At 38.0% G+C, this 27,396-nt stretch overlaps 1 protein-coding gene across 1 annotated transcript in view; it reads left to right on the forward strand.

Moving 5' to 3' along the window:
* The window catches only part of SLC24A4 (solute carrier family 24 member 4), a 74,719-nt gene that overhangs the window by 38,042 nt on the left and 9,281 nt on the right, over positions 1–27,396 (forward strand). Inside the window, exons 2-13 of the mRNA XM_058807215.1 lie at positions 573–665; positions 1,860–1,934; positions 3,693–3,777; positions 4,469–4,572; positions 5,286–5,360; positions 6,334–6,359; positions 7,070–7,123; positions 8,182–8,324; positions 12,907–13,076; positions 15,010–15,154; positions 24,394–24,560; positions 26,002–26,116. Coding sequence (XP_058663198.1) covers positions 1,869–1,934; positions 3,693–3,777; positions 4,469–4,572; positions 5,286–5,360; positions 6,334–6,359; positions 7,070–7,123; positions 8,182–8,324; positions 12,907–13,076; positions 15,010–15,154; positions 24,394–24,560; positions 26,002–26,116 — 1,150 coding nt within the window. The 5' untranslated portion in view covers positions 573–665; positions 1,860–1,868. The remainder of the gene's footprint in view (positions 1–572; positions 666–1,859; positions 1,935–3,692; positions 3,778–4,468; positions 4,573–5,285; positions 5,361–6,333; positions 6,360–7,069; positions 7,124–8,181; positions 8,325–12,906; positions 13,077–15,009; positions 15,155–24,393; positions 24,561–26,001; positions 26,117–27,396) is intronic.

Genomic DNA, 27,396 nt, shown 5'->3' on the forward strand with positions numbered 1-27,396 from the left:
AAGGCAGAATTTATTAAAAACACATGCCTTGTGTGCTTACTAATTTTTTACCGTATATTATTTCATGTGGTAAGGAGTAACTTCTCTGAAAAAATTTGCTTTTGTCAGCTAATGTAACTGTAACAATAAGTTCTTACAGTTGATGGTATTTCAGTATTATTCCAGAAATGTATTCCATTCTCATAGAGGGAATGATATTTTTTTATACTAGGTATTACTATATTACTGTATATAGCAGTGTATTGCTACAAGGAACCTACGTGGCTGTTACATGCATATGTGCTTCTGTTGGCATCTTAAAATGTTTATAAAACATAAAATAGATTAAAGCATTGTGGATTGCTGCATCTTGACCAGTAGTTTGTGAATTATCCTGTACTGTGTTCCTGTAAGTGTCAACTGTGATTGCACAGTGTCTCAAAACTACAGAGCACTAAAGAGATTCTGAAATGGCAAGCTGTAATATAATACATCAGAAGAGGCACTTATGTCTGGTCATATGTTTCTGCAGATGCTTCCCTTTTTTTCATTCTTCTGTTTCTACAGGCTGTGTACATTTTTTTTTTAAAAAGTATGTTTTTCTTCCAGCCATTAAGGAGTTTCCTGAAGATATATTTACAAATAAAGAACGTCAGCAAGGAGGAATTCTGCTTCATATCATTGCTGTAAGTTGTTCTCTACCATGCTTCCTTCTTGTTTTCCTTTTATGTTACTTATTCTATTTTTTAATAACATGTTAATTATTATAGTGACCTTACTATGTAGAGTTCTGTATATATCAGCAAGTTTTTAATACTTTGATTTCAGTATTTCTAATACATCTATATGAGTACAATTTCTTAAGAGGTAACACCTTGGGGACATGGTATGGTGGTGGACTTGGTATTGTTGGATTAACAGTTGAGCTTGATGAGCTTAAGGGTCTTTTCCAACCTAAATGATTCTATGACTCCGTGATTTAAGAAAAGTATGCAAGTCTGAATTTGCAGTACCTATGCATTCATCCTCTTGGAGATAAAATCCTGGCAGAATGGATCACATGACTTGTATTTTACATTATATAGACAGAGTTTGGGATTCCTTCATTATTAACATCAAGCATGATGTGGAAGTTTCTTTAATCTCTTTCTTTTCTTTTGTGCCTCTATGCAACAGATGTAGTTATAATTTAAAAAGCCCTAAAGCCACCCTAAAGAAATATAGAAAATATCATGTGGAATTTTATTTTCTCTTGTATTAAAAAACAAAGCAAGTGAGGTCTGCAGGCTACTGTTTCATTCCCAGCTCAGGGAAAGTAAAGTACAAAGGAGTTCTGTTTGATGGACAGCAGCAGGATCAAGCCCACTGCATGGGCACAGCACATAAAGCTGCATTGCAGAGTGGGAGAATCACACCTATGCAGGGAACCAGGATCATTTGTAAGCATTTTCGTGCAGTGATCCATGGCCAGAGTCCACTTATTTCTAGGTGTAAATATTTCCTCAATATTGTTCATCAGCCTGATTTTACTTTCTATATAATTACTTGGTTTGATAATTAGTTAAAAATATAGAAGATGACTTAATAACTTTGTAGCTTTACCTGTTACTTTTCATTATATGACATGTGTTGTGGCATCCTGTTCTCTTAAAGTGTGGTACCTTTCATATTTTAGGGTCTGACAAATGTTCCAAATGAGATCTTACATTCAAAAATCTGGTTTTATGTTGTAGATTTATCAACAGGAAGATTTTAATTTGGAATGAAATAAAAAGTGAAGCTATACTTTTGCTAGTTTGAATAAAGGTAGCATTACCTTTTTTCCTTTTTTCATATACAGGAAAAATCTAAAGTATTCCTTGAATGTATTTTCTTTACAGGCTCTTTATATGTTTTATGCTTTGGCCATAGTATGTGATGACTTCTTTGTTCCATCCCTAGAGAAAATTTGTGAGGTATGTTAACAAAAATTATCACTCTTTTAGAAATTTATTTAGAGAATATTACTTAGATATATTATTTCCCATTAAAAAAATGAACCAGTGTTCTGTGCACACTTGTTTCTCTGGCCACACTCAAGAAGAAAAAAATAAAATGAAAGATTTAATGAGCTTGGATGGCAAACCCCACTCTTAAATACCTGAGGCATGTAACTAGAAGAGGGATGGGTTGGATTTATTATTGTACTCCTTTTTTGAAAAGTAACTTGAGGAAATATATCATAAATAGAAAAATTGTGGTTGCTATGCAAATCTTATTGTACATCTGCCACCATTTCAGCAAGGAGAAAGGAAGTATACATGGTCCTGGCATAAAGTGGAAAAAGGAGAAAATCTGTGAGAAAAGTATGTACCTTGGATATGGACTCAGAATAAAAATCTTTGATGCAAGAAAAAAAAAGTAACATAATGGCTTTACCTAATTTTGAGAGGACTTCGCAAAATTACTTTTAGGATTCTAATTGAGTTGGTTGTGACAGGGCTTGTAAATGTATGATTTTGGTGAACAAAATAAATACATAATACAGATGTAGATTTTAAATCCTTTTTAAACACAAAATGAAAATTGCCACTTTTGCTTTTAAACAAAACTAAGAGTGACCATGTTCTGAAAAACTCCTGGGTTTTTTTTTTGTAGCTAGTTTAAAAGTCTCTTTTCCTGTTACTAAATGTACTAAATACCTGCTGGTTTTACTCAGAGTTATAAGCTTACACTCATCAGTAGAAGAACAAATAGAATACTAAGGGAACACTAAAATACTCAATTGGGATCTTTCCAGGTGTTCAGTATTCAGCATGCACCTTAGACACCATATTTAAGTTATACTAGTTGGTTGTACCAATTACTGGCTACTGATCCTTACTAAAATCTTTACATTTTGTCTCACATTCTGCTGAACATCTGAACAGCTACCAAGAGATGAGATAGCACATTTAGGTTTGTGCTCCTGCAACAGTATGACTGGTAATAGATCATATTTGTGTTTGTTTTGTCAAGAAGTGGAGGATGCCATTGTTTTCAGCTTAAGATGTTTTCAGGCAAACTTCTTGAAAAATACAGCATTTTTTTACTTCTCCTTTTGTCCCTAGTTACTTTTCTAGCCTTGAAAGAAAAACAGTGTACTAAACATGATTGTAGAGACTCTCAAAAAGGGAAAAAACTCCTTCATAAAAATGTGCTTCAAGGGAAAGATCTTCAGACTGCTAAATTGATGCAGCCCGCTTGTGGACCTGCACGTGTTTTTGCTGGTCTGAGAACTCTTAAGTTACCTATATCCTATTAAAGCTTAAGAGACACCATCGTAAAAATAGATCTCTCTACCATGCCCAGCTCTGTCTGTGTCTAACTGGACTAATTTTATCTGTGTCAGCAGAGAACTCACCTTTGATTAACACAGTTGAAAAGTGAAGCCAGAATCCAGCCTGCTGTTTGTAGGATTTATTCACAAAAGTTGCATTTTTCTGTTACCAATTTTCATTTTTGAATTTTAGAAGCCCTAAGAGTTGGGGAATTGAATGACTGTGTTTAGAGTTACAGAAGTAAATTAATGAAAACAATTTGAGATATTTACAATCCTTTTGCATCTGCAGAGATACATTTCTTTCATCAGCTTCATGTAAGCCACAATTGGCTATTCATTTACATACATAACTGTAGAAGTCCACAATGTAAATACAGTAGCAGTGCTGAAATTACCAATTGTTTTCTTCTAGAAACTACATTTGAGTGAAGATGTTGCTGGAGCCACATTCATGGCAGCAGGGAGCTCCACCCCAGAACTGTTTGCATCTGTTATAGGTATGGAGCCCACACACAAGCTTTTTTGAGATCTGCTGTTAAAAATCAGCAGCAGATTAAGCGCAGGTACCTGTTCTGCTGACAATTTATAATCAGCAATTGCAACTGTCAGCTAGTCTGTGGTTCATGGTATCATTAACTACTCAAAATATCTCATGAAACTGTGAGTCTTCTCTCAAAACACAGAGAGAAATGTCTGATTCTGAGCACAGGATGCAAAAGAAGATTTATTGAAGTCCCTTGAGAAGTAATTTGATATATTTGGAAATAGATTAAGAGCAGCCCTGAGGAGAAAGACTTGGGGATGTTGGAAGATGAGCTTGTCATGATCTGTCGCTGTGCAGCCAGTGTGCACTTGCAGCCCAGAAAACCTGCTCTGTCCTGGGCTGTGCCAGGAGCAGCGTGGCCAGCAGGCTGAGGGACGTGGCACACTGAAAACTAAGCTGTGAAACAGAATTTACTGTTGAACTAACTAGTTGAGAAATCATTTACTAAAAGTATATATGTAAAGATTCTAAGCCACAGCTAGCTAGACTAAAAGACCAAATTATTACACAGAGAAGTGAGCCTTAATTATGAAACATGCTTTGGGTAATCTTTGAAATGGTCTCTACTTCACAAGTAGTATGTGTTCTGAGCAACCTAAAATTAAATGACACAGGTAGTTATGTATATTTTGCTCCCTCTGCAGGTGTATTTATCACTCATGGAGATGTAGGAGTTGGGACCATTGTTGGTTCAGCAGTTTTCAATATCCTCTGCATTGTTGGTGTCTGTGGACTGTTTGCAGGACAGGTTAGTAAGATACTTGTCTTTATATAGTTCAGTTGCTTACAATTTTGAGGTTTCCATGAGCATATATTAAAAAAAGGACAAAATCACAGACAAAAATGGCATTGTGAATAACCTCAAAGATTGGAAAGACTATACAAATGCTTTACAAATAGTGAGTGTTTCTAAAAAGTTCAGCTGTGGTGTCAGCACTGAACATGAAGCATACAGAGGAAACTGGTCCTAATACAGTCCTGTGTTTACGATCAACTGATCATTGGCATCTGCTGATCCTTCCTTGTGCTGATGACAGTCAAAGAATCTGGGACACAAGCATGACATTTGCTCCATTTACTCAATAGATGATTAAATTGTTTATCATATTTTTTCAGGTAGTAAGTCCAGTATATCCACAGGATCAAGGAACAATTGATTTACTGTAGTACAATGAATTTTACTTTACAATTGAAATTATGACCAAGTCAAGTATCATTAGTAAGAAATGTATTTCAATAATGGAAGTTTCTATATTATTTTTATTACTGATGCCTATTATAGATCCATTGTCTAACAGACTGGTGGATGGCAATGGTAGTGTAGAACTGCATTTTTCAGAATTGTTGCTAGTAATAATAATTATTCTGCTCACACACCTAAGTTATTTTAAGATGGAGGCTATTGTTTGTCTGTTTTTGAAATCCCATATTTTTGTTGGCTGAAGGTGTGGTGTTTTTCAGGTGGTTTGTCTCACCCAGTGGGCTGTGTTCAGGGATTCTGTGTACTACACAATATCAGTGATTGTACTTATTGTGGTAAGTAGCTCTCTTATCAGTTACTGTGTTTCATTGCTTGAATTTTTGGTGGACCAGCCTGCTCACTATACACACTGGCAAATAATTATTTTCCTAGCTAGTTGTAGTGGCATCTGGAAGTGAGAGCTGAACTCCACAATGTTGTGTAAATACGAAACAGCCTTGTGGAATAGGTGCCCACCATGTCCATCAGTGTCCATTCATTATGTCCCTAGGGTTTGTAAAGTTCTGCAGGCTAGTAGGATACTGTTATGCAGTGCAGATAGCACTCTCCTCAGACCAAGGAGATTGCTTGATGTGGAAATGAAAAATTTTGAGCTACTCATCTATTTTAAATAGAGAAGGTGGCTGTTTCTTGCTTCTACACAGTAATTTTATTTCTGATTCTGGCTAAGTTTTTTCCATGTAGAGCACAGGTGAGATGCCACTTTGTTCATCTAGAGCAGTACAGTAGGTCCTGAATGTGCACATTAATGTGTCTGGTGGCAAGGCAGTGAAGAATCCACTTAGTCTGTATTTTGTAATACAAGCAGATCATTAGCTGTGTATTCAGTACCAGCAGTTACACAGGATGGAGTAAAATCTGTATAATCACTTGATCCAAGAGAAGTAAAATGCCTGCTGTTCTGCTGCAACTGGTCTAGCTGTTAGAAGGACTCAAGAGTTAAGTTTTTTTTAAACAAGTGACTTTGCTGTCATTTGCACAACATAGCATGTAGGTACATGAGTGCATATCTGTCTTTCACATGCTTGCACCATTCCCTTAATAGTTCTTAAAATAGCCACTGACAGGGATCTGGGTCTTGCTCACAAGGTTTGTGTTTTGTGAGCAGCACAATCCGTACAGTGGAAGTTCTGGTTAGAAAGGGTCAAAACTTGAGTAGATCTGTCTAGATATAGCAGATATTTGTGAAGAAATATGACAGTTTTTTGAGATAGTCAATTTGTGTTTCCTTTTTTCCCCCTCTTCTAGTTCATATATGATGAGAAAATAGAATGGTAAGTTGTGTCAATTATTCCATGTGGTCCTGTATTTGCCATGAGGCTCACCAGTAAATAGAGTTGTAGTGTAATTGACTTTCATTCCTCACACTGAGTATGAGCTGGATTGAACACTTAGGAAATTCTATGTGTTTGGTTTGGGCTTAGTTTTTATGATGGTCATGGAAAACTGAAAGAAAGTATAAGAACCAGGAAACATCAAGGAAGTGCATGGGCTCTGTGTAAGGCCCCAAGATTGCCATGTGCAGAGGGGGTAACCAAAACTCTTATGCTCTGATTCTGACTGCTGATATTTGTGGGGATGCCAGGTGTTCCAATGAGCACTCCAAAGTGAATCCTTTGGAGGATTAGGATAAGTGAATCCTAGTGGAGGATCATAAGCACCTTCTCACAGTGCTCTCAGAGTGCCTGGCCTGTGCTTCAGCACTGAATTGCAAAAGGCCTTGGTGTTATGATGCTCTTAGGGTAGCTGTGGTTTCAGTCTGCATAGCACATTTCTGAAATACATGCATTGCAGTTGATTTGCATGTTTATTGAAACTTGAGATTCTGCTTCCCCTCTCATTCTGCTGAGACACCATCTAATCTTAATGATGTGAGTCCTGTGTGCACAAATGTGACCGGTACCAGATGTTTAAGGCACACTCCTGCATAAAACTTGTAAAGCTGTTGGAATGGCCTTCTAACCCTTCTTTCTGTCTTTTTGAGGTGGGAAAGCCTTGTACTCATCATTATGTATTCATTCTACATACTTATCATGAAGTAAGTACTTCTCCTTACTGTACCCTTTTGATAACTGACCATCATTCTTTTGGTCTTGTTTTGTCCTTGGCCGTCCTGTCTGAGGGCAATACAGCCAGTCATGTTTCTGTGTTAGATCTGTTGGTTTTATGCTTAGTCAATTTAATTCTAGGTTTGTGCTTAATCATCAGCAAATACTTTCATGCATCTTTTTCATAGTGCACAGAGGTAAAGTGGCTTTCAGAATAAGTTGAGAAAGATGTCATTTATACAAAGGTATATAATATGTTGGCAGGGTGCTCTGGATTGTAAACACACATCATGTCAGCTCTTACACATATTTTGTACTCCCTGGAGAACGAGGTCAAGGAACATTAGATAGAGTGCTAAGCATGTATTTGTCTTCAGACCATCTCATACCAGGTTGTTTACTGACATCTTCTGTTGTGTCCCTGCTTCTGACAGGAGAGTGAGAGGTCTCACTGTTACAGCAGGTGTCTGTGAGTCCCCCCTTCTATTGCAGGTTGCTTAGACTTACATCCCTTGGTGCCCTTCCCTCACAAATCACCCTGTTGGAACTCCCTTTTCTCCTACACCAAGTCTTAGCAGAGTCATTGACAGCCCTCTTAGGTCCCACCCTAGTGCTAAAAGAGATGTATTCTGTCTTTAAAAGTGTATGGTCAGCAGTCCCAGAAATGCTCAAGAGCCCTCCCACAGGGTTCACAGTACTGAAAGAGACAGTGAGGTGAATTGTGAGCTGATGTAGGAGGAAAGAAGCTGCTGTATAGTGAATGTCCTGGCTCCAAAATGAACAGCTCCAGTGTTGTGCCTTCACTGAATCTGCTCCAGTGCCTTTCTGCAGTTTGCTCTATGTCATGAGAGATGGGTGCAGTCCTTGCTTTCCTGTCAGCTTGCCACTGAGTTGGACAGTCCTTTCTCTTCACTTTCTATTAATTGTCAGAGAATATGCATCCAGGCTTTACTGCTTGCCTGCATAAGTTGTTCTCAGATGGTTTTAAAGTTTGCTGAGAAAATGCAAAAATCCAGCCTTTTTAGAGACCTTTTCTTTGCACTTTCAGGTACAACGTGAGGATGCAAAATTTCTTCACCCTTAAAAGCAAGAATGTTGGAAATGGTGACACAGTCAACAATGAGCTGGAAGATGGTAATAAATGTTATGCCTCTAGTTGTGATGACCCATCCATTCCATTACTATGGAAAGGTAAGGCTGAGCAGACAGGACTTGGAAAAAGAGTAGTTCACAGGATATCCTTTTTATTTCTTTTATGCAAATCAAAACAGTGTCACTTCTCAATTGTAAGCAGGGTTAACTGGATAATTCAGCAGTCTCATTGCACATTAAAAAAAAAATTTCTTTTTTTCCTATATTCTGAAAACAAGCTGCTTTGCACATTGGCAATTTTGCTCCATTTTATCTCCTGTTCAGTGACAAGCTATAACATTGTGAAAGAAATACATTTTTTACCAAGAAGAAAGCAATTTTCACTTCAAAAATTAGTTTGGAATGAGAAGTTGAGATGTGGATGTTGAAGGAAAGGACATTGGCAGATCAGTGGGCAAGAGACATGTTGAGTTCAGATCCTTAGAGGACTGGTTTTCACATGCCTAAACAGTCTGTATACATCACCAGACACATATGTAAAATTTAAAAATGCAGGTTCTTTGCTATTTGTGCCCTTGTTGTAAAGGAAAGATGATATACAGCTTGTGATATTGAAAGTAAGCAAAAATGCCTGGGTATTTTTGGCTTGCTCTCTAAGCCTGTTTTTATCTTTGTCTTCTCTGTTCTATTCTATTCTCTCTTTTCTCTGTAGAGCAAAATCATTCCACTTTCCAAGTACAAACCATGTAACTTAGTGAGCACTTGGGGTGCTCTTAACAAGTGAGGTCTCCTCACTTTGTTCTTTGCACACATCTCCCATCCTAGGAGGCTGAGCTCATCAGCAATGTTGGTAGCATTAGAAAGATCCCCACAAATAATACCAAGCAGGAATTTAGAGAATCCTCCTTTTTTCTGCTCTGGGATTACTTTAAGGTAGATATTAGTAGGTATGCCTACCATAAGGTAGATATAGGTTTATTCAGCAACAGCACACTTCTGCTCTGGTCCTAGATAAGGTGTTCAGACAATAATTTTAAATTATTATTTCTCATAGGACATGGTGGTGCCTTTGAAATGCTTTCATCTCATTTTATAGTGACCTTTTGGGAGCATTGCCTCTGATATACTGAGGTCTGTCACTTGCATGTGGATTTGTGTCCATGCAAGGTTCCACAAATGCTTCCTGTCTTCAAGTGGAGACCTGGGAGAAGGGTGATCCAGTTAAACACCACAGATAGTAGTGGTTTATACTTTTGAGGAATTTTTTGGGTTCTGATGTCATCTCCCAGCAGGCTCTCCTCTCTAGCCCTTGTGGAAAAGAGACAATAGCAGAGACTACTTGCCTGTGTGTCTGTTTCCTTTTCAAGGAAATGTGTAGATTATTGAATGCTTGTGAAGAATGTGCAGGAAAAAAAGCAAGAAGGCTCCAGTAGCAACTGTGCACATCAGATTTCTTTTCTGATTTTGTCTCAAAGAGGTACTGATACTGCAGTTTCAGTCAGATTCCCTTTGCCTTCTCCAGCACCCATTACACAAATACATGCTGCACAATTGTTCAAAGAACCAGAGTGTAGATACTGTCACTGGCAAACCTGCCTGAGAAAGTACAGAAAGGAGATTAAGGATTTGGAGTGAGCAGTGGGAGGGGGAGATGGCAGTGTTAGCCTAACTGCTTTATGTGTCAAGATGCTGTCCTAGAAAATTGTCACATGGCTGCCTCTAGCTTCTGCCCTCCTGTTCTCTCAAAATATGCCATGACTCATCAGTGACTCCCTCTTAGCTGCCACAAACTGGCTTCACTGCATTTTCCCCAGCAGCAGCTTTCAGATAGGAGCACTGCTAATAGCAAGGGGAGAACTGGGGCTGGCCTCTGCCTTGCACTGCTGAACAGTTTGAGGATCCACCAAAAAACCTCCCTTGGCATCACCAAGGTGTAGGTTTGACCTTAATCTGATTTTCCACAGGAGGAAAGCCTGATTACTTCCCCTGGAGGAGCAGTTGCTTTGGGTGAGGAACTTTGCTTTTAGCAAGGATAGTCTGTTGCTTGGGGTGCAGGTGAAAGGTGTAACCCTGTCGAGCTCTTTAATGCTTGTAAGTTTCATTACTTTCAAGAGCTTCCTGTGGTACAATATAAAACCTTTCATCACTCAAGTTTCAGAAAGAAAAAGGAGGTATTTTCACCATAAGAAAAAATTCATTTCAAGGGTGAGTTCTGCACACACAGGTAAAGGCAAACTAGATGTACTTTGTGAATGTTGCTCCAATTTTCAAAGTACAAATGTGTATTACCCTTGACTTTTATTGTGTTGACCCAAATTACCACCAGGTGGCATGGTTTGACCCCTGCCTGAAACCAGAAATTTGGACAAAAGCAGGTTTCTGAGGGACTGGCTTTCAGAGCTAAAGTCATCAAGAAGCTTTCTGTCGATTTTGACAGGGCTGTTAGTGCTGAACCTTTGGTGGTGAGCAGTAAGTTTGTTGGAAAGAAAAGCTGTTCTCAGTAGAGTTTTTTCTTAAGGATTATCACAAAGGAGGTGTGCAAAAGGCTTTTCTCCTTTTCACATTTCTTAAAACAACTTTTAGGTGGAGTCCATACTATATGGGGCTAAGGTATGTTGTTTTTTATGGGCATAGGGAGTCAAGCTGAAAATAATGAATATAATAAGAGCAATGTGCTACAGCAAGTCACAATAGCTGCAGTACTTAAATATATATTTAGTATGAGGTATTCTACAGCAGCCCTGAGTTTTTAATTATGATACTTTTCTCAAAGGTGAGTGTTTGCTCGCTCTATTCATAGGGCTCTAAGAAACAGTTTCAGAGTAACTTCAGTGCTCCCGTGTTTTTCCTGTCACTGTAAGATGAAGCATTTTGGTTAATTCTCTGGAGGAACTCACTTGGGAACAGTTAATCTGATGAGACTGTTAATATCAGGCCTTTTTGTCCCTGCCAGCATTGCTGTCAAACATTATTTTTCTTTAGCTAAAGCAAATGTTAAGTTTATGTGGTTGAATCCTATTCTGTGAGGACTGATTCCTAGGAAACCTGTCTGGCTGAATATTCCTTCACAGGAAAGCTTCTACACTCCCAAGAGTCACTGGAGTGGATGTGCTCCTTATTTACATCATCAGCCACAGTACTCAGCAAGGTTAATTTGGTGCAGATGTTGGGATAGAGGAGGATAACTGCTCCTTTACATTTAGCAAATGCAAAATTGCCCCTAGTTTTGTTCTGTATGAGAGATGTTAAGCTGCAAGACAGACTCCAGAGTGGATTCTTTGAGTAGGGCACATTTCTTTGTGAAACCAGGGATCTTCTATTTATGACGCTTCAGGTGACCCCAGTGTACTCACTGAACCCATTTTAGTGAAACAAGGCAAGACCCTCAAATGCTTGGAAGGGTGAAAGTTAGAGATGTTTATTGGTGATTTACAGGCTTACTGGTTTTTCTTGTTGAATCATTATGGAAAATGTATTTCTTCAACTGCAGCTGTGCTAGAAGATGCTTGAGACAGCAAAGCCTTTTTTTGCATGATGTGACTTAGATGCATGCATGGATCCAGTCTTCCTGGAAAACAAAAATATTTCAACACTGTAACAATGCAAAAGAGTAACAATATAGGCTTCTGTGTGTTTAGAACAGGTCCATTTAATTCCATTGTTTGAGTTTGAATGTTTTCTTAGATTTCCTTTGCTTCCTGACTGGAACCATGCACTAATTATCTTTCACTTCTACCTCCTAAATTCTCCTCCTCTTCCTAATGTAAGTAACAATACAAAAGGGGAGGGAGAGGGGGAGGCCAAGCGAAGCAAAGCAGAAAACAAGCAGCAAATATTTTTTTCTGTACATTCTATTATATGTAATAATTAATATTTATTTTAGTTATGTATCTATTTCCTGCCCTGCTTTCTAACACCACATGGGTATGTCTCCTGTCTGCTGAGCCTTGCTCTGCTTGATTTGTGTAGTCTGTAGCATTTGTGAGAATACTGGTTTGTTGGTGAGCTCCTAAAGTCCTTGCCTGTACTTGTGCTGATTCCCAATAAAATTTTGTCTGTACGTGTTCTTAACATGGTAGAATTTTGTTAACTTGGTAATCTTGGTATGGGTTCCTTTATATTAACAAAGGCTTACTTTATTAGTTAGAGCCATAGATTTGTTCTTGACAATCCTTGTCATCATTTCAAATTTTTCTTGTGAGAGATACTGGTAATATTCTGTGAAGTGAAGATTTCCACAAGGAGTGAGCACAACATTAGGGCCTTCTGCATGTGCAACACCTTGATCCAGTGGAACAGCTGTAGAGGTTTCAGGAGTGCTGTCTACACTGCCACAGTGCAAACACTTCTAGAGAAAGGGTACAAAACTCTAGTGGAACATAAGCAAATAAAACTGGTACTACAGCATGAACAGCTGGGAAAAAACTGCTCCCACCAATCTGACAGTGGCTTGGAGGCTGCCTTAGTAGAGTGAAATCCCTTTCCAGCATGTGATCTTAAGAAAGCACACAACTGATGAGGAGATTCACCTGGCTGCAGAAATATCAAAAGAAAGCCACTCATAAATTCTGGCATTCAGATAAATATTTCCCCCACCTGAGCCTGAAAAGACCCAGCTCTGGATGGTGGGATGTGTGGTAGGGTCAGTTCCACTGCTAACTCTGTCCATTGTGATCATTAGTGAAGGGGATACAGCAGTATGGCAAAAACAGTGTTGTGATGGTGGATGAGATAATCTGCTCCAGTCCTCCCAAATACCGGTTCCCTGAAGCTGGATTACGGATTATGATCACAAATAAGTTTGGACCACGCACCAGAATGCGGATGGCGAGCCGGCTCATCATTAACGAGGTATGTTCATTAGGAAAACAGAAAATGACCATGAGGCAGAGGGGTTACCAAAGAGCTGTGTTCATAGTGACCCTGGAATTCAGATTCTCCCATGTTCCTATAGTTGGATAGAACTATGTCTTTCTCAAGCAGCTATATGAGAACAGATCTGAAGATTGATTCCCAGCTGGTGATGTTGCCTGTTTTAATGGGAGGGCAGTCAAAAAGGAGGGACTGCCTTATCTCCTTGACAGAAGATGTTTACTTCAGTGTGTGTGTGCATATGTGCACATTTAGATTTTATTTATAGCAGAAGAATTGGTTTTGATTATTGCAGAAGTGGTTAGGTTAAGAAAGGATAATGGACAAGGCAACCAAAAATTTTAAAAAGTGCTCTTGTATTATTAACACTTTGGGATTCCTTCAGAGATTTACCTACCTCTTTAGTATTCACTGTAGTCCTCAACTCAAAATAAAAATGGACCAAAATATTTTCATAAGGGAAATTTGCCCTGGATGGTTTCAGTTCCCTCTTACTTGATACATTGCCATGAATGTATATTGCTTGTTCCATACCCTGCAACTGAAGTGGCAGGACTTGGCAAGTGTGACTGTTCTGAACTTGCTGAAGCACTAGGAGTGAAATCTTTGGCCTACCTACCTGGGGTTTTATGAAGGCAGGATTTTTTAGTTTGCTCCCACAATATCAAATATGAGAGGTATTTACTCTGGCAAGTAAATAGATTTCAGCCAGCCTTATGGATTCCACAATAGAAGAAAGCATCATTAATATATTTGTAACAAAAATCCAGTTTGATGGTAAAATAGTGAAAAGTGTTATGGTCAGGAGTAGGGCATATGGCAATAGTTGACTTTGTAATCCTTGAAGTCAATTCATTGATCAGAGAAAAGTTCTTAATGGCTGTGTGGGTAGAAAGCTGATACTTGGCCCTTTAAACATCTGCAAAAAACATTCTCTAAACTTGAGCATTTTGGATGTATGGTCTTGTGTACTCTCACTTACATATTCACAAGCTTTGCAAAATACTCAGATAGGATTTTTCTCTATTTTTCACTAGAGTATGTTGATACTGCTTTCAGAAATTTTTTTGCATCTTGTGCAGTTACTTTATTTTTCAAGGCATTTCAGAGCACTTTTTAGGAATTTGCTCTTTGGCAGGAAAAGAGAACACTTTTCAACTCTGCATGACCTCATCTAATGAATTAAAATAATATTTTTATAAAAGTTAGAACTTTAGTAAGTAAGTAAAAGTAAGAATGTTAGATGGAATGTTCCATCTAACATTCTCCAGTGCATGAGTGGGTATATATACTCATGTTTAAAACCCGTCCTTGTAATTGTTTTACTGTGTGTTGGAACTGCAGCAGTTCTTGTACATGTCTGCAGGGCCAATTATGAGCTTCATATACTCAGACAAAGGCAATAAGGATTAGTCTTCCTTTTGAAATTAAAAATAGGAAAAATTACCTCAGTGAATGGAGTTGAGAAGGAGGAAGAACAGAAGAGTTGGATCTGAGAAGGAGAGCTCCTGGATAATGAGTCATTCATAAGCCAGCTCTAATTGTGCAGAGGTGTCTTGAGTGTTACCATTTAATTATGGTACTATTGCTGGTGTGAGTGGGAACTGTTGAGTGAGAAGTGCTTTAGAATACCACATTGGTTCAAACATGGATGGAACAACAAATGTTACAACCTTCTCCATCATGGCTTGGAAGACTCCTGCCAGTAATTTTGAAGCGTATGGTTAACCTGGTGAAGCCTGATGCCTGCTGAAGATAGGTAGGCCACTGACAGGTTTGTTGTTGACCAAAAGGAAAGCTTTGAGGAGAAACTTCATGGCTCATGTGATTGGGACTGGACAGAGAGCAAAATTCAGATGTTACCAAGTAAATACTTCCTGAACTGTGGCAGTTTTGTGTTTTGACACTGCAGCGCCAGCGGTTAATCCAATCTGCCAATGGCTCAAGCAAAGCACTTCAGAACAGGAGACAGGAGAATATTGAAAATGGAAACATCCCTGTGGGGAACCAAGAAGAGGAGAATGAACAGGACAGTCTAACTCCATTTTCAGTGCCAGGTAAGGCTTACTTTCTAGATGTTTATAGTCCTGAAAAAGAAGGTAATTAAAATGCCAAATGCTGGGATGTAGAAAGACAACATATGTGGGTAGAGAGGAGGAAAGGGACAGGTTTGACTATCTGAAGGATGGATTTGCTGACAGTAAAACTGGGCTGGAGGCTGGGTGACTAAAAGCAGATCTTTGGAAAGTGTTTTCCAGTCATTATGGACAGCCATGGTAGAAGTGCTGATTTGCCAGAGGTGAAGGGAAAACAGGAAAGAGAAGTTTACACTGAAACATGTCAGAATGACCTGATGAATACTTCAAAATTACTACAAATAATTTTGAAGTCAGCAGTTAATAATGACTTGCTGGAAATTGCTAAGCCAGATGCACCATGGCATATAAATTTATAATAAATTGTTCTAGTGACTGTAGTGAGGGAGGCTTCTTGGATGAAGAGTAAAAGATATTTAGGGAGAGAGAGAGTGTTTAAAATTGTTAGAATAGCTGTATGCAAAAGTATTCACCTTTTAAAATTTTTTGGAAATTCTTTGGTGTAAAGGGCTGTCTATAACCAATGTCTTGTGCTGGTGCCCTTGGCACATTGCAGGTTGACTCCTGCCCAAATGCTTTGGAGATTAGACAGCAGAGATTAGATCAGCCCTTACAGACATGTAGCCTGTCACATAATTACTGTTTAATGTAAGAATTGCTTGGCAGGAATAAACACCACATCCAGTGAAAAAGAAGCATTTTCCATGTTATGTCTAATTTCTTAGTGATCTCATTGCTTCAGTGGCTGTCGTTGTAGAAGAGATGTTTGTGATTGAACCAACATTGAAGCATACTGTGTGAAGATTAGATGATGGTGTATGTTTTCCTGTTTTACTGTGCTCCCACAGGAGCTTCTTGCATGAATTGGAGTGAAGAATGGAAGCAAACAAATTCACTGAAGATAGGCCCATTAGATGAGCTTCTGGTCATTCATGAGATAGTGAAAAAAAGTGTTGTGTGGTGAACTAACAGGATCCAAGTCAGCAATATGCTTGTGCACATGAGCATGTTAATGATAAGAGTAGTAGTAATAACAATAATAATAATAACAACAGAAACTAATAAACAGCTCTTGAAAAGGAAAAAGGTCTCCACAAACCATCTAAAACATCAGTGAATTCTAGAATCATTAAGGCTGGGAAAACCCTCTGAGATCATTGAGTGCAGGCATTAACCCAGCCCTGCCGTGTCCACCGCTAACCCAAGTTAGAGAGACAGTGATTCCACTGCTGCCATGAGCACTCTGCTCCAAACCTTGACCACCCTTGCCTCTGTTGGCAAAGACGACTTTTAAACTGAAATGGTTTGTAACAAGTTCTTGGATAGAAGTTTTGATTAGGGTAGTGAAATCATGCATTTCTTCTTACTTTCCAGGCAGCTTTTTGATGAATAAAACATAGGAAGCTCTTATCTGGAATTTACCTAAGTGTGTGACATTCACAATAGACAAAATACTTTGAACTAAAGAGGGAGTTATTAGTTATGTCATTGGTCCTCTTTAAATGCATTTTTTTCTGCATTTTTGAGAAAGTCTTTAAAGATAAAGTGAGGTTTAACAAGCCAGAGTGGAATCACTGGTGATTCAATTCATACTGAATGGAGCAAAAGTTCAACATGAGCTCAAGAGAGTTGCATAAAACTGAATAAGTGGTTGCATAAAATCTTCATCATTACCTTCAGGTATAGTCACTCCTCTTGTCTGGGATGGATTATCCATTGGTTGGATTCTCATTGCTCAACTCATATGTTCTGGCTGAGAATTCGTTCATTATGCTTTCTAAAGCACTACTTTAATGAGTTTGGTGAAATTGGGAGGACCCAGCATCACGTTTTGTTGTTGTTTAAGTACTGTGGCACAATCAGTAGCCTAAAAAAATCTGGACATTGAAAACTGGCTTCAGAGAAAAGGTAGCTTGCAGAGAGTGTCCAAGAATCCCCTCTGGTCTTCTTTGGTTTATTTTCAGTCTGGGAATAAGACACATACATTTTCTAAACATCTGAAGTTCATGTATTTTTTCAGTACTGGAAAGTGTTCTCTGAAGAATAGGCTTTCACTTTTCAATATGACTTTTCTGTTCAATTGGTTGTGGTGTCCTAGGTAAAAAAATCCATTCTCTTATTTCAGGAGCTGCAGCTGCAAAGGCTGTGAGTTGGCACAACCCCTTTTTTGTGCTGTTCTGTAGTCACGTTCTTTAGCCGAATTTGGGATTTTACTTTCTTCAAATTGAGTATTCTAGATACTTTTGCAAGAGAAGTTTGTGGTTTTTTCTGAAACAGAAGTGAAGTATAAAGTTTCGTCTCTGAATTAGTTTAATCTGATGAGAAATTATAATTTCTCGTCTCAAAATGCGTTTTTTACATTTTGTTCTTTTTTTATTCTTTGTCAACAGGAGTGCTCAGCAAAAAGTGTAGGGCTTTAGCAAGCAGAAAGAGAGAATATAGTTGTTACATGAGAACAGCCTCATGTATCCCCTTTGTCAAACATCCAGAGAGATTCACGTCCTGAAAAAGGAGACAACATACAGTTTTTATGGGAACTGCATATGATATCATTCAAACAGCCTTTGCCTTGGTTTCTGTGTGGGAAAAACACATTATCTATAGAAGAGGAATTTCTTCCTTGACCTAACCTTTAGATGTTGATGATTATCTCCCAAGAGAAAGGCTCAATTGAAGCTTTACAATGTGATTACAGTTGTTTGAAAACAGGTCTTAAACTTTAAAAACACACCCCACAGATCAGAACAAAATAGGACAAAACTGGGCAGGCATATGTTGACAACAAAATGGTGTGTTAAAGCCCTTGCATAGCTCCATGGTCTTTTAGAGCCCAGACTCAGAAAAGCACTTCTATGCAGCTCTTAATGGATGCTTAAATCCCTTCCATTGTCACATGTTCAGCACCCTTTAAAATACTCTGTGATCTCAGCTCCTGATCATTTCACAGGAAGGAAGAACTACTTCTCTTACAGAACTGGAGCATGGATGCTTTATATAAGTCATGATGGTGTTAGCTAAAACAGGAATAATAATTCCTCGAGCTAAAATGAGATGGCAATAAAGGAGATTAGCAATCCTATCCATTTTTGTTTGGATCCAAAATACAAAAATAACTTGTGGGATAGAAGCAAAAAAATTAACAGTATCTACTAAAACCATGTAAAATGTTTGTACTTGGTCAAAACAAACATTTGTCTCAATGTTCTGACTCCTGCCACGATTTTATGAAGAAGCCTGGGGAAGAGTGAGACAGGACAAATTGATGTTCAGCTGTTTTCACTTCAAGGAACTTCTTGGTCTGGATGTAAAATTGTGATCTAAAATTCCTCAGTGTGTTTCTTCTTCATTAACCTAATGTTAATGTCTAATTTTCATTGAATCTTTGCAGACATTTAACACACACAACATCCTTTGGGAAGGAGCTTCGTGGTTTTGAGAAGAACCTTTTACTTACTTTGAACCTGGCTCATACTCACTTCACTTGGTGTCTTCCTTTATTGGAAACACAGTGGACAAGGCAAACCCAGTGCACCTCGCTTGAGCACTCAGGAGGCTGTAGCTCTTTGTTAGACAGCAAGGTTAAAACATACAGAATAAACCAGGCCAAAATTCAGACAATTCTAACAAGATATGGGGGGTACCTCTGTTCAGTTACATCTTACTTTTGTTGAATGTTGTCTGGTGGAAACCTATGGTAACTCTGAGAGTAAAGCTCATTTCTGTGTACTGGAGCAAATTCTTTTTTGTTAGACCAGTTTCCTCTGTACCAAAAATGTGTATTTAGGAGAAGATTATTGGCATAAATCCAAATATTCAAAGCGTGGTAAAGGCACAGGCTGAAAATAGAAATCTGAGTTGTTTTGGACAGATTTCACGGTCTGGAATTTGGAACTTGTATTCTGGAAAATGAAACTTCTGAGAAGAGTATCAGTAGGTTGAAAAATAGTCTGTTTTGGATGAGGATGAGAAGTAAAACCTTGGTATTTTCCAAAGGAAGAAAAAATTTCCAAAGGTCTGTTGCAGGAGAGCTGCAATAAAAATATTTTATTCTGTCTGCTGCCTACTTGGAAGCCTCCTTGGGTACTGTTTTACACACTACATAGCCTATTTCTAGTGTGCTCATACAGAGAATCTCTTGCCTCCACAATTTATACATTATTTGCAGAGCTGGAATCAGTAAGAATTTTCCAAGAAGGTGAAGAGTCAGCTGCTGTGTTAATTTTCCTAATGAAGAATTGAAAGCCATTTTCTAACAATTTTTTTTATTATTTTGCAACAGATATTTTTTTGTAGAAAATAATCCTGTTGGAAAATTCACACTAGATCTAGTTTGTTGTATCTGCTTCATTTTTTTTCTCTGTTGTGTACCATACTTGGGAGAAAAATTTGTATTTCTCTGTTGTGTTTTGAATACTGGACTTGACTAGAAACTAATTAAGTTTTCCAATTCTTATTTACTTATATTGAAGTTTTCCAATCAGTGTGAACTCTGATGAACAGCATTTTCTAACAAATTTACTTGCTGTCTGGGTTATTACAGAGTTCCTAGTTTAGAGGCATATGTGTTACTTTTACACATTTTTGGGTTGAGAACTGACTTGATATTGATAATATGTGGGTGTAAATTCATCTTTGTAAATACAAAGCTTAATTAGAACCAAGGGCACAGGTGTTTGGAAAATCATTTTTAATTGGAGAAAAAACATGTTGAGATTTTTGTTTGGTTGGTTGAGTTTTGTCCTTCCCAAATGAAAAAATGATAGAGAGATTTAAAAAGATAAAAAAGGAATTAAAAAAATTAAAAATTAAGTGAAGCATGAAAAAAGTTTGCAGCAGTAATCTTCTTAGGCAATCCTGGATGTGCCTCATTTCTACTTTAAGTTTACCATTAACAAAAAATCCCTGGAAAAACAGCAATCAGTAGGAAACTTCAGGAAGCCTTTCTCATTTCAATTAGACAATACCTTTCCCAGTTTTCAAGTGACCTTAAGATATTTATAGGAATTCACAAACATACTGTTATGAAGCTCCTGTGTGCCAGTTAGATTCATGCCTTTCAGAGATGTTATATTTTTTTGGATCAGTCATTTCTTTGTGTAAGGAGATGCTTCTTTCACTTGGGAAGCTTTAGGCATGTTCTGAAGTAAGTCATGTTTGGAGCTGAGATCTGTGCTTGGCTGACATGCTTTTAAAGGGAAAACCAAGTGGAAAAGCAGTCAAATTTAACTAGCTACAATAACTTTGATGTGATTCCTAATGGTGTAGTTACAGACTCCACTCTGTTTACTTGAAAAAGTGTTTTCTCTGCAGCTTATTTACAAGGACATGGGCTGCCGGCACTGTGTGCCTTTGGAAGTTCTGTTTCAGACTAGCTCTAGCTTGGTCCCCTGGATAAAATACCCATTATTACTTGGAGCACTTTTAATTTTGTACCTCTGGTTCTACTGGTGTGATTCAAGGCTGCTCCATGTTGCAGACTAAAATTGCAAACCAAAAACCACTTAGTGGGGTCAATCAGTGCATTTACTTCAAGATTACACTTCTGGTCTCAAGGTAAACACAAATGTCATTTCACACTTTTATATTGAGCTCCTCTCAGCTGCCTGAGAGTGTTGCAAATAGGACTCTGTTTTTTTCTGTAGAAAGTATTTTCTCTAGCTCCTTAAGGAAATACTTGTTTCTTCTCAGTGCTGTGATATGTTGCTGGCTTTGTTCAACAGGACACACTATCTGTATGTGAAAGTAATTATTGTGAGCATAACACCTGGAAAGATGACTAGCCCAGGAATGTGTTGAAAATTAGCAGAGCTCTTTGTTGTAGGGCTGCCACTTTGTTTTCAGAAACATTGTAATCAAGTTCTTTTGTAATGATACTTCTCTGAAATACTTGGCATGCTTGGCTTCCAAATATCTGTGGAAACAGAAAAAAATGGATGTATGAAGTAGTGAAAACAACTCCTTGCAAAAAAACCCTCATCTTCTTGTTTTACAGCAGTGTTGTGAACAAAATGTAGACCAGTGTTGCTTTCTGTAATAATATTCTGTAATATTCTTTCATTATTGGGAGGGGAGAGGGATGCAAAATACACTTTTCCTCAGTTGTGTGGGTTGCTGCAGGAACCTTTAAACCCAGGGCTCACAGGAGTGGGTGGTACCACTGTAAAACAACTGTGCTGGGGTCTTGTAATGGGACAGAACAGCTGTGTATTGAGTAAGAGCCTGAATGGGAATGATCATTCTCTTCCTTGCAGATGTACTAGGGAGCTACTCAAGAGTTGTAAAACAATTTGTCATGAGCTATTAAGCATACTTCACTGTAAAATCTTTATCATTAAATCTTTTTAATTATTCTTTTAGAGTGGGTGGTCAAAACCAAAACAACAGAACAGCAAAAGTACTTTCAAAAGAACTAAAAAAAAAAATACTTTGCATCTTCTAGCTGTGCATTCATCTAAGCCAGGTGAAATGAATAAAGTCATCAGTTTCCTGAAGAAATAAAGTTCACTTCATTGAGGTTGCTGCTAAATGTACTCGAAAGTCTTAAAAAACTGCCAAGTTACAGCATAGGAGTAGACTTCTTTACCCCTCTGTGCCACACAAGTTCCATGACCCAGGACAGGAGGAGCTGAATGAAAAGGCCTGAGGTAAAACCAAGGCAAACTATACTTAAGATTTATATAAAAGTTTATAAAAGCTAGAAAACCAAAACACAAAAGAGAAGCCAATGCAGAATGTGTCAAGTAAGCTGCTTTGGCCATCGTGGTTCCAAAGTATTCCAGGCTAACTGCAAATGGCCACTGGGCTTCTCTTGTTAACCCAGCAAACTCCAGAATTACACTCTGCTCTTCCCCAAAGTCTCAAGCCTGTTGCCATGTAAGGAATGCAAATATCACTCCCACAAACCATCTAGCTAAGCAGTTTCAACTCAAGACATTGTGTGGGGAAAACATCACCACTAATAGAGCCAGGAATTTTAATCTGACACACATCCATTCAAAATCAGCAAAGATAATGGAAAGGCAAGCCCTCCTCCACTAGTAATTAGGTTTTCTTGGAAATGAACAAACAGAGCTGTGCCAGTGGTAAGGCACTATGCGTTCTCAGTTAAGCATTTGTTTGAGTAATTCAGGATACTAAACAGGATCCCAGACAAAATGTATTCCCCAGCAGAGGTTCTATGTGTCCTTAAGGTGGTTCTGTTTCTTTTATTTATGTTACTGAAAAGAGAAAAGGCACTGCCTATGTGTAGCAGCACCAAAGTCAGTCAAATTACACCCACACAGGTCAGAATTGGATCCACAATTTTTTCAATCAGTCATCCACTGACCCTGCATTTGGGATTATGTGGTGAGAGTGTTACTGGCCTAGGCCATGCTGACTTGTTGGACTATGAACCAAGCTGAACAACTTTAGTACACAGAGTAAAAATTAACTTTCTAAGTAATCCAGACTGTAACAAATTAAGCAGGAGCATGTATAAACCACCATAGGATATTTTGTAAAATAGTTACAGCCTTGTTAAAAACTAAAGGGAGAAGTGAGCCAAGAAGTGTCCTTTCCTGGACAGAACAGGCAATAGATAACTGTTTTTAAAAAATCTGTGCAGAAGTATACATAAGCAGAGAGAAAAAGATCTTCCCTGTAAAATCTGTAATAGATCCTCAGTGACATGCAAAAGTCTAGAATTAGAAATGACCCTGGGACACTTCAGTAGTTTTATGCATTAGGAGTTCCACAGCCACAAGCTATAAATGGGACTAAAGAGCAAAGCTTAGTCTAAGATTTCTTGCGGAGTTGATGGCATCTCAAAATTCACAAGAAAATCTCAAGTTAAAAAGCTATTTCATAACTCAAGCAAGAAAATATAGTTCTAGAATATATACAAAAATAAGTTAATAAAGACATTTGGATTCAAATTAAACTAGGAAGTAGCTTCATAAATGATAAAAGTATTATTAATTTTTAAATGTTAAATATTTAATTTCATTGCAACCTGGTGCACATTGGTCAAGACGGCTGAGTTCAATCCAATTGAAATCACTAACAAAAATTCCTGTTAAATACATCTTAAATCCCAAAGTCTTTGCTGAAAGAAAATGACTGGTGAAATTGATATGAGCTAGTTAGTAAATGTTCTTTATAATGTAGCTAAATAACTTTGCTGAAAGATGTACCTGATGATTTCCTTCAATGTGATCAATGATTTTATTCAAAACAGCATATTTGAGTAGATCTCAAGCATAACCTCATGAGTTAATTATGGAAACCCCTACTTGGATGGAAACACAATGGAAAGAAAGCCCAAGCTAAAATGGCCACGATGTTGGTTGTGATACTCTCACTCAACCTGAGAGACAAATTTGTCATCCTGCTTGAAGGATGCCTCATGAACTGTGTGAATAGTACTGCATTAACTTATAGCCCAGCTATAAAATAGTACTGTTTTATGTATTGAGATTACATTTGCAATACTGTAAATTTTAAACAAATGATTAGATGTTTACCAGTCTTCAGCAATTACAGTTCTTGGGTATTTCTCGCCTGCTGATTTTGGAGACCTGTACAAGGGAGGTAACTCCCTTGTTTCTTTTCCCAGAAGTTTTCTTTTACCATTTCAAGATGGTATTGTATGCAGATAGAGACTCAACAAATCTAGATCTTCTAAGTATTGGTTTATTTAAACTTCTGCCCAAGTTAGAACAATAAGGCATGTAAAAAATATTGTCACGTTCGTAGGTTGGGTCTTGTGCTTCTGTTTTCTGTTGCTGCGCAGAATGTGCAAGTTATTTTCACCACTTGGACTTTGGTATTTCTATTAAGGTGATAGGGTGGAGTTTTTGGTTGGTTGGTTTTGTTGTTGATTTTTTTTTTTAAATTCTGGATTAGTGGTAATACAATTGAAAGACCAGCAAATCTGACTTAATTTTTGTTTTAATATCAGCTATGATTTTAAATCATTGTAATTCTTCCATGGATTTTCTTAGATCTTGGTAGGCTTAACCATAAGAAGATTCTGGATGAGCATGCAGAACTTGGCTGAAAGTGACAAGGCCAAGTATAGTTTAAAGGTACCCTGGAAAATGAGCTGCCATGCGTGATTGTAAACATCCTTCTGGGATCATCTGCTTTGCTGAAAGAGGTGTAACTGAGCCTGGCATAGTGATGGGAAAGCTCAACTGTTTGTTTCCTTTGTCCTGCAGAGGGAAAAATGAACAAAATTAAATGGCTTTTGACATGGCCGTTGATATTTGTGCTGTTTGCCACAATTCCAAACTGCAGCAAACCACGCTGGGAGAGGTGCTTTATGCTGACATTTGTCTTGTCCACTCTCTGGATTGCCTTGTTCTCCTACTTCATGGTGTGGATGGTAAGTGTATGTAGCAGGACTTCATACTGAGTGAAATGTGCATCTCAAAGTATGTAAAAACCTTCTGTGCATTTGTCAAAGAAAGGCATGTAATTGTAGTGCAGTCTCTTCACCTCATACAATAATTATTATAATTTTAGATTTTTGCTGCCTTTTGTTCTGCAGAAATAATTGGGCCTTTACTGTATAGGGTATAATACAATACAGGAAGGTATTGGAGAACATCTATTTTCCTCAAATGCCTGTCAGGCATTTGAAAACCACTTTGTTTCCTCTCATGAAAGATTGTGTTTTCTGTGTACTTTTTGCAACTTTCTATATAATTTTTGCATTGTAAACCAATCCTCTAACATAGACTGTGCTTAAGAAATTCATTTGCCAGCCAAAGGCACACATTTGTATCCTATTATATGTCCTTTGGAAGTTCATACTGTGCACCTTGGTTCCATATATAGATATTCCCTTCACAAGTGAGAGAGGTGCTCATTAAGGCTGCAGCCCATACTGCTTTCAGAGGCAGCTGGGCCACAGTACCTTGTTACCAGTCTCAGCAAGAGACTCATGCTGACTTCTTTTCCTGGGCCTCTGCTTGCCCCTGAAGGTAAGGACTGTCAGTGGAGTTCCTAAAATACACCTTTTTTTTAGTGTAGGGTCCAATTTTTCTCATGTGATGGACTGGCAAACTATTTCAAGAAAACAACACGTAGCCTAGAACACTTCCATCCTTAGCAGTGTCAGCAGGGAAACAGCTGTCTGTCCCTGGGCCAGTCTTCTCTCACATGAGCCTGGTTCCTTTTCTGCTGCCTTTTCTTGATGTTTTTTCATCCTCTTTGGATGTTCCAGCTAAATACAGTTCCCTGTCCTTTCTAAGAGCTCTGCTGCAATCCTCAGTGATTCCTTAAGCTCTTTTCAAGCTGCATCTGGAGTATCAGGGGACAGCGTAACCAGACATGCTCCCTTCAGGATTATGTGAGAAGTCACACAAGAAAATAGTTCCTTCTTCATGTGTTAGGTTATAATAAGTTCTTTATATCTTTGCCACTATATTACAATATAATATTGGTTGCAGTCCTTTTGAGAACCAGTGAGAATCTTGCCATTTGTGGAAACCAAAAAAAAACCCCAAACCCACAGATTTTACTGTATCTCTTTAAAACAGCAGTATGTCATGTTAATACAACAGGAAATGGAGATTTTGTTTGTCCACAGAATGTTGAATAATATAACCCAAAGTACTTTTCCTTTGCACAGGGTTGGTTTTATGCTGGTTATTCCACAAGTATTTAATTTGCAGAAATGGATAATTATTCTGAGTCTATTCCTGTTAGAGTCCACACCAGAAATCAAAGTTAAACAGTATACCACAACTGGCATACTCTCCTCATTGGAATGAGGAGACTTTCCAAATACGATAAGTTAATCTACCTTCCTCCTTGTTCAGGTGACTGTGATTGGATACACCCTTGGGATACCAGATGTGATCATGGGCATTACTTTCCTGGCTGCAGGAACAAGTGTCCCAGACTGCATGGCCAGCTTAATAGTAGCAAGACAAGGTAATGTGTCTGCTGAAGCACAACTGCAATCTTACATATGTGAGATTGTTTCCTCCGTACACACAAATTGTCAATGCAATTTTATAATTTTATTTTAATTTTTACTGTTTGAAAACCTCATTAAAAGCCAAAGCTATTTGCTAATTATTGTGAACCAAAAATTGTCTTTTGCTTATTGGGATGTGGGACATTCTAGCATTCTAGAGGGTAATTCAACCTCAGATGTCCCATGCATGTTTCAGTCAGGGTAAAAAGACAAAAGTCATAGACAAAACTAGAATATCAGCTATTAAATACTACTTTGAAGAAGTAGCACTGACCAGCACTTTCCCATGTAAAACTTGTACTGATTTTCTAGAAGACCTCTCAAATCCAAGGAAGTGAACTGCCTTGAGAGCTGGCAGAAGTGTTGTTGCTCCAGGCAGAGTTCTCATCTAAATGCAGACCTCTTTCCCACTGGAACACATGAATAGCTGCACTGGAAAGAGTTTTGGATTACTGACATCTACATTCTCCTCAGCTGTTCATTTAAAATTGTCAAAGGCTTTCTCATCTTTTAATTTTAAGTTTCATCATGCTTTCTTTTTTATTTGTAAAATGCTGGTAGCAGCATCCCTTCCTGTTGTTGAAAAACATTAGGGCTGACAGTGTGATCCTCTGCACAGCAGTAGAATAAGAAAAAGACCTAATTTTATTCTTTTCCAGTATTTCAATTCCCATAGCCTTTTTTTTATCAGATAATGGTATCTCCAGCACACATTATTGAGCAAACAAGAAGGGCTTTTAAATGATAAATTAAGTACTCAAAAGCCCCACCTTTGTAATTTGAGATAGGAATAGTGCTGTTAAATGTTGCTTACTTGAAAAGTCTTATATATTTAAAGTAAATATTTTTCCAAATTATTATGGAACCGCCTTCCTACTAAATTTATTTTGCATGTGTATTAGTTTAAGTGAACAGGTTTTTTCAGGAACAAGGAGGATGTTGCATTTTTAAATCAACAGACTGTTTCTTTAGATTGGTTCTTCTGCAAAGACTGTTTTCTCTGAAAATTAAGGTAAGCACTAGATTGACAAAAAGGAGCCCAATGCCTTTAAAGACAGTACAGGGAGTTTGCACTGCTTGAATTCGAGGATTGTTCACTGCCAGAATGCAGACAGGTATAGATGGACACTACCATAATGAGATCCAAAGCATTACCTTGCAGATCATGTATTTATGGTATGGTACTGTCTGTCTGCACTCTGTTTATTCTGAAACTATATTTGGGACATGTCCC

The sequence above is a fragment of the Ammospiza caudacuta genome, chromosome 6 (assembly GCF_027887145.1).
Source record: "Ammospiza caudacuta isolate bAmmCau1 chromosome 6, bAmmCau1.pri, whole genome shotgun sequence".
NCBI classification, from domain to species: domain Eukaryota; kingdom Metazoa; phylum Chordata; class Aves; order Passeriformes; family Passerellidae; genus Ammospiza; species Ammospiza caudacuta.